Genomic DNA, 13,312 nt, shown 5'->3' on the forward strand with positions numbered 1-13,312 from the left:
AACTTTATTTACAAAAACAGGTAGCAGGCCAGATTTGACCCATTGGCCATAGTTTACAGGCCCCTGGAAAAACAGTTTGTTTTTACCGTATTTAATTCTTTGGGGGCAAATGATAGCATGTTATATATACAGTATACTTTGTTCTGACTTAAAAATCTTTTAATAATTGTTTTATATCAATACGTAAAATATTGCTTTTTTCTTTTTAATGGTTATGTCATTTTTCTTTGAAGATAAGCATATTAATATTTGATAATTGATTCCCTATTGTGTGATAGTTTACAAGATTTTCAATTTTTACTGTTACAGTATTTTAATGGTGTCTCATATATATATGAATTTACAAATACACAAATATATTTGTAGAATAAATTTCTACAAGTGTAATTGTGTTATATTGTTGCAAACACATTTTTCCAATTTATCACATTTTTTTGCTTATGGTAGTTTTGGCTATGAAATTTTTTTTATGTTGCATAGTTAAATTTATTATTTTTTAAAGGCTTTTAACCTTTGTGCTATAATTAGAAAGACTTCTAAGTATAGACTTGTTTTTTCATCTTTTCTCCTTATATATTTTTCTGTTTTCTTTTACATTTAAAATACTGAAACATATGTAATTTATTTTGCTATAAAAAGTGTAATATAGGTACAGTACAGCTACTCTGTTGTCCAAGTATCATTTATTATATTTCTCCTGTGGAAATATGGAAATACATGTGATGTGCCATTTTTATTATATACAAAACAAAACTCTTGTTGAATTTGGATTTAATTCTGGACTTTGTTTTATTAAATTGATCTATTTTCTAACCACATATACTTGTTATTATATACTAGTTATTATATGCCTTAATGTCTAAAAAAGCTGATACCATTATTTTTCTGATTTTAGATCTTTTTAGGAACATTTTAAATGTGGATTTGAGAAATAGCTCGTTCAGTTCTTATAGGATATCTAGTTAATTCTTTTTCTGAGTATGTATTAAAATTATAAATTGATTTATAGATTGATTTGGGATAAACATCTTCATAATATTTGGGTTTTGCAAAGAACACAAGATGTTTTTCCTTTCATTCATTCAAGATCGTCTATGTATGTCATTGGTATTTTAATGTTTATTTCATATATATCAATTGTATAAAACTTTTTGCAGTTGTGTGGAGGTATTTATAACTTTTGATTTAGAAATGAATTTTGAAAGATTGATATTTTTTCAAAGATTGAATTCTGAAAAGAGAAAATTACAATGTATATTTTGGAATCAATTCCTATTTGAACTCCAGATTGTATATAAGAAGGGAACAAAGTTTGTACCAGTAATTGCTGATACTTTCTTACTAAAGAATTTTTTTTCCAGTATTTTCTTAAACTGATGGTATACATTATTTGTCTAAGTGAAGAATGTCATATTCATTTTCCTCTTGTGTAACATATCTATTTTGTTTATTTTCTAGTTAATTTTGTCTTCTAAAGATGATGAAATTATTGAATATCAGCAAATGTTACATAACCTGAGGGAAAAACTTAAAAATGCACAGCTTGATGCTGATAAAAGTAATATTATGGCACTACAACAGGTAAAATCTTCTCAACTTCTAAAACTAGTTTATCAACCAGTTTTATTAAGGTTTCAACTCTGAACAATGTCTTATTTATTTACTTACTTACTTATTTGGGGGGACAGAGTCATACACTGTTGCCCAGGCTAGAGTGCCACGGCATCAGTCTAGGTCACAGCAACCTTAAACCTGAGTAGCTGGGACTATAGGCACTAGGCACAATGCTCAGATTATTTTTTTTCTATCTTTAGTAGAGATGGGGCCTTGCTCTTACTCAGGGTTTTCTCAAACTCCTTAGCTCAAGGGATCATCCCAGTATGAGCCAACACGCCTAGCCCAATATCTTATTTATTATATCTTCTGTTCCTAATCTAGTAGCTTGCACTACTGGGTATATAATGAAGACTTTGAAATTGCTTACAATATCTGATCTCAAGAAAATATTTAGAATTAATTTTAGAATTAAGTTTAGAGTTAGGACTAAATTGTTTTGTTTAGTTCTCAGTGTTTATTTGTATAATACATTGTTGTGGTTGGTAATTATTTAATAAGAAACTTAAAAACTAGAAATCTTAAAATATTTTAGTACTCTGCCATTAAGGTTATTGTACCCTAGTCCTGACACACCCTATACAATGTGAAATAAGCTAAAAGTGGGGTTGTAATTTGTGCTACCTAAAGATTTTATTTTTGGTGAATATACATAAACTTACCTAGAGTCACGTTTTTGTCATCTGTGCTATAGTCATAGTCCAGAAGAAAGGAATTTTGAGAAGTATTTAGAGCATAAGAACAGTTATAGGGGATAATATTTTTTAATGAAGTACTAAAAGGGTAAAAAAGTAGAATAAAAGAGAAAGCAGGGCAAAACACAAATGTACAAAATAGTAAAAAAATGAAATTGAATGGTTGATGAGGAAAAGTCAGGCAAGAGGAGTTATGAGAAGCTACACATATCAGGGTGTTCTGAAATTCCTGTTTGCCAGAGTGTTAGTCATTGTGTCCATCTTTAGCACTGGAGGGACAGCAGTGTACCTTATACTGTGTACTGTGTGTGAGGCATAAAAAATATTAAAAGGCATAGTTTTACCTACAAGAAAGTATATTCTACAGTCTTGTTGAAAAACGAGACCTACCTTTCTCCTTATTAAAATGTATGTCAACATTCACATACACAAAACATTCACATGTTTTAAAATATTTTATAGGGTGTACAGGAAAGGGACAGTCAAATTAAGATGCTCACTGAGCAAGTAGAACAATATACAAAAGAAATGGAAAAAAGTACTTTTATTATTGAAGATTTGAAAAATGAGCTCCAAAGAAACAAAGGTAATTAAATATTTTAAAAGTATGTAAAGTTATTTTATATATGTGTTTAAAGTATTTTTATTAAAATCAGGTCATGTCAATTATTGAACTTTCTCCTTTTGAGTTTCATCATAATGTCAAAAAATTATACAGAGTATTAATTACAGATATTACTAGTGCTTTAATTTGTAAACAATGGATGTGTTTTCTATTATTTTTTTCCTTTGATGAAAATTACATTAACCTCTAGATTGGTTATATGAAGGAAATGAAAAATGGTGATACAATTTTTTTTCTTTCAACCTTTTAATAATTAACAAAGAATAGAGCAGCGATTTTCAACTGGTAAGCTGAGCATACTGGTGTGCTATGAGAAGATTTTAGGTGTACCACAAAAATTTTTAATCATTCATTTATTATTTTGAAAGAAGTTCAAAGCACGGTAAGTATATTTCTTTTTTTTACTCTTTTTTTGATCAACATAATTTAAGCATGCCACAGAAGTTTAACTTACAAGCTCAAGTTTGCCATGAAATTAAAAAAGGGCAAAAATCCTGGAATGAAAAATAGTAAAAAAATTTTTTTTTTTTTTTTTTTTGAGGTAGAGTCTCACTTTGTCACCTCAGTAGAGTGCCCTGGCATCATAATTTACAGCAACCTCAAACTTTTGGGCTCAAGGGAGTCTCTTGCTTCAGCCTCTGAAGTAACTGGGTTACAGGCACCTGCCACAACACCAAGTTATTTTTAGAGAAAGGGTCTTGCTCTCGCGTAGGCTGGTCTTGAACCGTGAGCTGAGGCAGTCCACCCACTTTGGCCTCCCAGAGTGCTGGGATTACAGATGTAAGCCAAGCTCCCGGCCAAAAACTGGTAAAATTTTGATCAGTGTAGCAGCATTGCAAATAGTTTTCAGAAGTAATCTGACACAACATTTGAATTAATCTTCACCAATTAATGTGTTATCATAGTCTCCTTACCCTGTGTCATACTACCTTGTCTAACATATTAAATCCTCTGCATAAAAGCCCTTCCATCATCCATGGTGTTGTAATTCCATAGCACTGCATACTAGAGTTATACAGGACACACTAGTGCCAACTATTCGTCATTGACATATTTATTATAATTGCTAAACATAGAAAATAAAGACATGAAGGGGAAATAGGGAATCTGTATGTGTGGAAGTGTAGTGATGGTGGTGGTATTTGGAAGTAGAGTTGTAATCCAGATAGTGAGGCAGAAGACTCACTGAGGAGCGAACAGACATACAGGAAATGTTATGCAAATGGCGCTAAGCAGAGCGAATAATTATAAAGGCAATAAAGTCAGAGTATACCAAGCATGTTTGAGGAACCACAAAGCAGACTTTGTGTCTGGAGTAGAGTGAGCAAGTGAAGTGGTTCTCACTGTACTGAGAAGGGATGAGATCAGAGAGGTAACCGGAAGCCATTGTCACAGTGGGTCTTCCTGTTCAATGTGAGGACTCTGGCTTTTAAGTAAGAAAGGGCACCAAAGACTGTTTCTCAAGATAGGAGTGATATAACTTGACTTATGCTATTATCTGCAATGGACAGTAGGACTGGTTAAGTACAGAAGCAGGGAGACCTGTTTGAAGACTATTGCAGTAATCTGGAGAAAGGTGATGGTGGTTTGGAGCATGGTGGTAGTAGGGGAGTTATTAGCTGTAGTCTGTTCTGGATGTATTTTGAAGGTGATAGAAATGGAGTTGCTGACTGATTAATTATGTAGGATGTGAGAGAAAGAGTTGGGACTTGGTTTGAACACTGGGAGTCTTGTGTTTAAAGAGCAGGTTAAAAGTAATTAGTTACTCAGTTTTGGACATGAAGTTTTAGATGTTTATTAAACATCCAGATGAAGGCGTTAAGTAGCACTTGTATATAAAAGTCTGAAGTGGAGGAGAGTAATCTAAGCTAAAGATAAAAATTTGGGAATCATCTCCACTAAAGTGGTATTTGAAGTGAGGTTAGATAAGATCATCGGGGAATGAATGTAGTTTATGAAGAAAAAACCTAACGACTTAGCCTTGAGATACTTCTACGTTAGAAGTTGAGGACGTGAAAAGAAATAACCAGATGACACTGAAAAAAATGGCTGACAAGGTGAGAGGAAAACTGGGAACATGGAGAGTCCTGAAAACCACATGAAGGATGTTATCAGGAAGAATAAAGAGCCGTGTCTTCATTGCTGCAGGCAGGTCAAGATCTCCACTGACTATTGTTGGACTTAGCACAGTCATTTTTGGTTCTCGAGAAAATGGAGAGAGAGGAAATGGGGAAAAGAAATACAGGAGGTCTCTTTTCCAGAAGCATTTTTATAAAGGGAAGGAGAAATAAAGTAGATTAAGGTTAAAGAGGATATAGAAATTTAATTTTTTTTTCTTTAAAAGCAAAGGCCTAACTCTGCCATCTACATCCAGGGTGGAATGCAGTGGCATGACGTGGTCAGAGTTCATCTAACCTCACACTCCTGAGCCCAGGTGATCCTCCTGCTTCAGTCTCCCAACTAGCTAGGTCTACAGGCACATGTCACCATGCCCGGCTAATTCTTTTTCATTTTTAGTAGAGACAGGGTTTCATTCTGTTACCCAGGCTGCTCTCAAACTTTTGGCCTCAAGTGATTTTCACACTTCAGTCTCCCAGAGTGCTAAGATTGCAGGAGTGAGCTACCATGGCTGGCTGGGGTTCTCTCTTTAAGATGGAAGAAATAACTCATGATTCTAGGTTCATGGAAAAGCTCCATTAAAGAAAAAATATTTGATGAATTGATGAAGGAGAAGAGGAGATGGAAGTTTTAGAGCAGTATCATTGAGAAGGCAGGAGTGGGTCCTAATGTACCAGTGAAGGGGTTGGCCTTAACTAGGAACACAGAGACTTCATCTGTCATTACACAAGGGAAAGTAGAGTGTATAGATAGAGGTACAGGTGGCTGAGTTCATCCGTCATTACAGAAGGGAAGGTAGAGTGTATAGATAGAGGTACTGGTGGCTGAGTTCATCTGTCATTACAGAAGGGAAAGTAGAGTGTATAGATAGAGGTACAGGTGGCTGAGTTCATCCGTCATTACAGAAGGGAAGGTAGAGTGTATAGATAGAGATACTGGTGGCCGAGTTCATCTGTCATTACAGAAGGGAAGGTAGAGTGTATAGATAGAGGTACTGGTGGCTGAGTTCATCCGTCATTACCGAAGGGAGGTAGAGTGTATAGATAGAGATACTGGTGGCCGAGTTCATCCGTCATTACAGAAGGGAAGGTAGAGTGTATAGATAGAGGTACTGGTGGCTGAGTTCATCGTCATTACAGAAGGGAAGGTAGAGTGTATAGGTAGAGGTACTGGTGGCTGAGTTCATTCATCATTACAGAAAGGAAGGTAGAGTGTATAGTAGAGGTACTGGTGGCTGAGTTCATTCGTCATTACAGAAGGGAAGGTAGGTTGGGTTGATGTCCTGATGGGGAGTTTATAGAAGTTTTCTACTGATTATTGCTGTTTTCTCAGTGGAACAAGCAAGGTTCTCAGCTGAAAGTGAAAATAGGGGAAAATACAACAGAATCTCTGTAAGGTGACCACCCAGGGAACTATGACAAACTGGTCAACATACAGAGGTTGTCAACATAAGCAAACAGGCCTCCCATGTACATGGGGTGCATGTCCATCTATGAAAATTAGGTCAACTTAAGGAGGTGGTCAATATAGAGGGGTGGTCACCTATGGAGGTTCTACTGTGTACCACAAGTTCAAGAAGAGATAAGAGAAAGTATAAAATGGTCATCTGAAAAAATGAAGACTTGGGAAATATACTATGACTGTTGTGTAGCATCAAGGGCCCACTTGTGTACTGGGTGCACTATTGGTGTGTGTATTCTGTTTTTGGAATACTCTGATAGAAGTTTGAACTGCTTTAAAGAGATGACTGATTGTATGGATTTACGTGTTCCGGTCACTAGGAGGAAAACCGGCAGTTGATGTTCACCATCCAATAAGGAGGTCTTCTCTAATGACTTTTTCGTCAGTACATAGTCATATGATATCCAAAGCTCACAGAGGTGTATGTACTGAACTATACTCTATATCTTGAAATTAACTTATGAATCATGATGGCCAATGGTGTTCTTCCTTCATTGGTTAGGGTTAGGTTTAAGTATCACAAGCAGAGATCTGAAGAACAGTGGCAAAATCAAGATGAAAGTTTATTTTTCAGGTGTGTACTGGTCTAGAATTAGGCAGTTCAGGGTGTTACCTTCATCTGCTCTATCCAAAATGGAAACTTACTGTCATGTCTTTATCCCAACCAATGTGATAAAGAGAGACAAAAGCACATGCTGAAGGTTAGGTGGGCAAAGCTAGTGTTTATTGTGGAAGGCCACATGGAAGAAGCAGAGAATGGATATCTGAGGACAGCTCAGCCTCAGTCACGTTCCACAGCCAGGCTGTTAGCTCCAGGGAGCAGGGATCATTTCTTAAAAACTAGTGTGATCTCCTGTACTAGCCCATTGTGTTTTACATGTATAACTCCAATGTCAGTATATGCCTTATAGATTGGTAAATGTTTATTATGGGTGAGTGTGAGAATGATCTGTGTCAATAAACTTTAAAATATTATTTTGGAATATAATAAGAATGTTATGTTTTGATATAGTGACAATTTAGGGAGATAATACAAGTAGGGATTTAGGAACATTTTAGCTGCAAGTGACAGAAAAATCGAGGATAGACCAGTGGTTTAAACAAGATAGAAATTTATTGCTCTATGATACGAACAAAGTTGAATCAACTAGTGCAGGATTTGTGTGACAGCTGTGCAAATTTTAGGTATCAGGGATCTTGTATTATGTTGTTCTGCCTATCTCAATGTGGGATTTCTATCTCATATTCTAAGAACACTAAGTTCATATCCACATTCCACCTTTCATAGGAAAGAGACAAGAGAAAATAAAGCTTTTATTCTTCTGCTTTAAAAACATATTTTGAAATTAGCACATGATCTTTGTATTTATATCCGATTTAGTGAAATGACCACTCCTAGTTGCTGAGGTATAACTGGAAATTTAGTATTTATTTTACATAGCCATGTGTCTAACTAAAAATCTATAGTTGTAGTACAGTAGACAAAAGGAAGTTTGAATATTATGAATAGCTAGAAGTTTCTGACACAATGATTTTTTGTAAAACAGTGTTCTGTAGCCTTTTATAATGCACACCTTTTTAGCTAAGATGATTTTACTGAACTTTACTTTTTTAGTTAAAACAACAAAACTTTCATCTTGCAAATATAAAATTGTAACACTAAAGGAGCTTTTTTATGTGGCATTCCATTTCTCTTGCCTTCATATTAGAAACACTGTTTTGAAGGAAATAGTATGCAATTCAATTAATTCATGATTTTTGTTTTTTGTAGGTGCTTCAGCCCTTTCTCAACAGACTTGTTATATGAAAATTCAGTCAAAGATACAAATTTTAGAAGGGAAAACTAAAGAGGCCGAGAGAACAGCTGAACTTGCTGAGGCTGATGCTAGGGAAAAGGATAAAGAATTAGTTGAGGCGCTGAAGCGATTAAAAGATTATGAATCGGTATGTATTTTTGTCTTGTCAATCAAGGAGCTTAGAAATTATTCTCACCACTCAGGGTTAGACTGTTCTGTGCTGTTTAACTGTATAACATCTAGAAAAATTCCATAAATGTATTTTGATAAAGCTTATCTTAATTAATTTATACTAAACTATTTAAATTTAGTAGCATTTACTTTTGGGCAGGAGAATTATTTTCAAACTTCATAATCAGGGCATTTTGCTCAGATAATCCATTTTGGTGAGGCAGCAGAATTAGATTCTTTGTTTTCTGGGTCCATTTTGTTGTCATGTAGATGTGACACCTGGCAAGTTTGATAAAATTTATGACAAGATCAGTTTTGTTGCCTGCTATGTTAACACCACCTGCTTTGTACTTTTGTTATTTTTAATCACAACGACATCAGACAACTGATGACTTTATTATATTGTGCTGATATTACTGCTTCTCTTTTACTATTCTTCCTCTGTGTTTTGTTAAGTGTTATATATGCATATAGTACAAATTCTGAGTCACTTTGCCATTAGGCTGTTGACTAGTGTCAACTGACCCATATTTCATCGTCATTCTTATTACTAGCTTATGTTTATAAAATCACAATAAAAAAAATCCAGTTTAGTGATATAAATTGTCAGTATATGTGCATTTTTCCCTTAGGCATAGTAAAACATTTTTTTTTAATTTGATAAATATATTTAAATAAAACATATTTAAGTTAAATTGGATATTTTTCAGGGAGTATATGGCTTGGAAGATGCTGTTATTGAAATAAAGAATTTAAAAAACCAAATTAAAATAAGAGATCGAGAGATTGAAGTATTGACAAAGGAAATCAATAAGCTTGAGTTGAAGATCAATGATTTCCTTGATGAAAACGAGGCACTTAGAGAGCGAATGGGTAAGCCATCTTTTAAGTTATGTGGTTTTTATCAGCTCTGATGTTTAAGTCTTTTTTGTTTTACTTTTTGTTATTTTAACTAGTTAAATTCTTTTTTTTCCTTCATGAATGTTCTATAAAAACATTTAAAGCAACAGTGGAGTTGCTGGATTGAAGTGGGATTGGGGATTTGATGGGATTGAGATGGTGAGTGGGCACAGCTGGAACATTGCTTTACTCCAGCAGTAGTAACTACTTCTTTAGAAAATGAAAGTCTTGGGTGCTGGCCCCATATACCAAGGGTGGTGGGTTTGAACCCGGCCCAGCCAGCTAAAAAAAAAAAAAAATGAAAGTCTTAAATTCATACCGCTGCTGCATGTCAGAAGTTAACCAGCCTTGCACAGTAGCTTATGCCTGTAATCCTAGCACTCTGGGAGGCTGAGGCGGGTGGATTGCCTGAGCTCACAAGTTTGAGACCAGCCTGAGCCAGGGTGAGACCTTGTCTCTTAAAAAGAAAAAATAGCTGGGCATTGTTGCCGGCACCTGTATTCCCAGCTACTTGAGGCTGAAGCAAGAGTATCTCTTGAGCCCAAGAGTTTGAGGTTGCTGTGAGCTGTGACACCATAGCGCTCTACCAATGGTGACAAAATGAGACTCTGTCTCAAAGAAAAAGAAAAAAAGAAGTTATCCTTTTTTTTTTCAACAGAAGTAGGGTCTGTTTGACCCATGTTTGTTTGCAAAATGCTTTTTTTCAGATGAGTTCATGAGGACATTTAGAAATACTTTGTAAAGCCTTTAAAGACTCTTAAGTACTTTTAAAATTTAGACTGCTTACAAGTTTTACTTCAGCTGAATATTTTACAGTTTCCGTTGACTCTGAGAATTAGTAAATATAACTTGAGAGTTTATATGTTCATTTTAATAAATAGTTTATTAGTAAATATTACTAGTTTGAATGTTATAACAGTTCATTCTAAGTTGTTTCTTTATAATGAAAATAAATACCTATCGATTTTATTAGAGTTGTTAAAGTTCAGTTGATGCTTTCTTAGTTAAAATGGCAATCTATATGTGAAAACGTTTTTCTAGGGAAAGAAACATAAATATTTTATACAGATTATGTATTTGTGAAAATGTCTGTCTAACTGGGACCCAGAGTTATACTGGGACTTCAAGTTAGGCTTCTGATCAGCTCAACCTGTCAGGTCAGTCTGGAATCTGGAAGTTCCTAAAGATGACTGTGACCAATCTAGATACTGTCATAAACCCACATTTTCTGTGTTTAGAAGGTCCCCAAATCTTGGCTAATAATTTGCTTTAGGTTTTTGTCAGGATTTCTAGTAATAATTGTGATAAAATTTTATGTTGGCTTACAGTTCAAATGTCTGAAAAATTGTGGCACAAAAAGTATCCCATTCTTCAGTGATATTGGCTAAATAAATTATAACTGGTTGCTTGATGGCATATGAAGTTGTAGAAGTTTATGTTAATGTTTTTAAGTTGTAACTATATTGCTTTTTACTTTAGGCCTTGAACCAAAGACAATGATTGATTTAACTGAATTTAGAAATAGTAAACGCTTAAAACAGCAGCAGTACAGAGCTGAAAACCAGATTCTTTTGAAAGAGGCAAGTATGGTGGTCAATTTATTATTTTCTTGGTTAAACTAAAGAGAAATACTAACAATTCATACTTTGCAGATTGAAAGTCTGGAAGAGGAACGACTTGATCTGAAAAAAAAGATTCGTCAAATGGCTCAAGAAAGAGGAAAAAGAAGTGCAACTTCAGGTATACTTAGTTATTCTAAACCTTTAAAACAGGATGTCCAACCTGTGGGGTTTTATGAGGACTGTTTTACTTATCTGTGGTGTTGGGTATCGCTTCATAGACCCCTTTTTTTTTGCTAATATGCTTTCATTAATGTTTGCATATTTGATGTATGGCCTAAGACAATTCTTAATTCTTCCAATGTGCGGCAGAGAAAAAAGAAAGGTTGGGCATCCCTGTTTTAAAGAATCATTGGGAGGGTGGCGCCTGTGGCTCAGTGAGTAGGGCACCGGCCCCACATACCGAGGGTGGCGGCTTCAAACCCAGCCTCTGCTGAATTGCAACCAAAAAATAGCCGGGCGTTGTGGCGGGCGCCTATAGTCCCAGCTGCTCGGGAGGCTGAGGCAGGAGAATCGTGGAAGCCCAAGAGTTAGAGGTTGCCGTGAGTCCTGTGACATCATGGCACTCTACTGAGGGCGGTAAAGTGAGACTCTGTCTCTACAAAAAAAACAAAAAAGAATCATTGGGAAATGAGTTGAAATGGATCTGAAATTTTCTGTATGTTATTTTTGTTATATTACTATGGTTCTGCTACAGTTTAATAAATGAAAATAATGGCCTGAAGAAGAGAAAAGTGGGTATCATTGGGTTCATTCCTTAATCTGAAAACAGGTAAAAAAATAAGCAAACAAAAATGAACCTTAGAATTGTGGAATTATGAAGAGTTTATGTTACATTATAGTCTCTTAATTTATTGACAGCCCCAATATGTTATTCATAGTAAACATACTATTTCGTGAATATGAATGATAAAACTTAGTAATTTTTATTTTAATATAGTTTGTTATTCTTCATATTTTTCCTTAAAGGGTTGTGTGTTGAAAATCTTTTATTGTAAATTATTTACTAAGTGAAAGTAATGTTTTATTGAATATAAATTAACATATTTTTAATTTTATTTTATTTTACTTGGTTAAATTTTATACTAGCCATTACAGTGCTTTTTTTTTTTTTTTTGACACAGTCTCAAGTTGTCACCCTGGGTAGAGTGCCATGGCATCAGAGCTCATAGCAATCTCCAACTTTTGGCCTCAAGAGATCCTCTTGCCTCAGTTTTTCTATTTTTAGTAGAGATGAGGGTCTCACTTTTTGATCAGGCTAGTCTTGAACTTGTGAGCTCAAGCAATCCACTACCTTAGCTTCTCAGAGTGTTTGGATTACAGGTATGAGCCACTGCATCCGGCCATGGAGTGCATTTTGTTATAAGATCATACAGCAGGGATTTTTTTCCCCAAGTCCAGTAGCATATCTATGAATAAGATCACAGGGTTTTTTTTAGCATTGTGATTTCTATAATACATCAAGAATTTTCTAGAGAAGTGAAACTTATAATTTATTATGACAATAACTATTTTCTGATTATTTGTGTTTCTTATGTACTTTGTGACTTTTAACTATTTTATTGCTCTTTTAATTAGCACTTTGATATAATGGGTAAAGAATGGTAGAGGAGAAAAAATTCAGATTAGTTTCTCACATTATTAATAGTTTTTATTAAAAGTGAGTTAGATCACGAGTTTGTATTGGCTACATGTGGATTGAGGATTTTAGAAATAATGATTGTCTCTTGTTTGGTTTAAAACTTGCTTGGAGTTTTTCAGAATTAAAATGTTGGAATAGTAGGAGGGTTGTTTTTAGATTTTTAATTTTTTAATTCTTTTATATAAAGGATTAACCATTGAGGACCTGAACCTAATTGAAAATATTTCTCAAGAAGATAGATTAGGACCAACAAAATTTAAAAATATGAGTGAAGCACAATCAAAGGTAAACAGTAAAGTACTGCTGGGGCTAAGAGCATAAAGAAAAATGTTATCAATGCTTTCATTTCTTCCCCTTTTATCTCATTTACTTTTTTAATAGTTGTTAATTAAGTAGAGGAAATGTTTGCTTATTTAAATAACTTTTGTTGATACAAAGATTGACTAATGAGCCATTATTTACTCTGAATACAGATTAGTTCAGATAAAATAGAGCTGCTGCCTAGGAGACTGTCATTCAGTATTCCACAGTCAGATCAGAATGAGCCAACAGAGAAGATGGTGACAGGATCATTAGCAAGAATGTTTCCTGAAATTCATCATAGTACAGAAAGTGGAATGGATCCTTTTATATCTTTAACTAGACATTCTTCATCCATGCAAGTAAAAGAT

General features: G+C 34.5%; 1 protein-coding gene across 7 annotated transcripts in view; it reads left to right on the forward strand.

Moving 5' to 3' along the window:
• Positions 1-13,312, forward strand: part of CEP290 (centrosomal protein 290) — a 108,021-nt gene that overhangs the window by 13,350 nt on the left and 81,359 nt on the right. For all 7 annotated transcript variants that reach the window (XM_053583689.1, XM_053583686.1, XM_053583687.1 and 4 more), the window contains 7 exons: positions 1,459-1,581; positions 2,772-2,895; positions 8,285-8,457; positions 9,191-9,353; positions 10,860-10,960; positions 11,033-11,120; positions 12,829-12,926. In XM_053583689.1, coding sequence (XP_053439664.1) covers positions 1,459-1,581; positions 2,772-2,895; positions 8,285-8,457; positions 9,191-9,353; positions 10,860-10,960; positions 11,033-11,120; positions 12,829-12,926 — 870 coding nt within the window. The remainder of the gene's footprint in view (positions 1-1,458; positions 1,582-2,771; positions 2,896-8,284; positions 8,458-9,190; positions 9,354-10,859; positions 10,961-11,032; positions 11,121-12,828; positions 12,927-13,312) is intronic.

Source organism: Nycticebus coucang, chromosome 3 (genome assembly GCF_027406575.1).
Source record: "Nycticebus coucang isolate mNycCou1 chromosome 3, mNycCou1.pri, whole genome shotgun sequence".
Classification (NCBI taxonomy): Eukaryota; Metazoa; Chordata; class Mammalia; order Primates; family Lorisidae; genus Nycticebus; species Nycticebus coucang.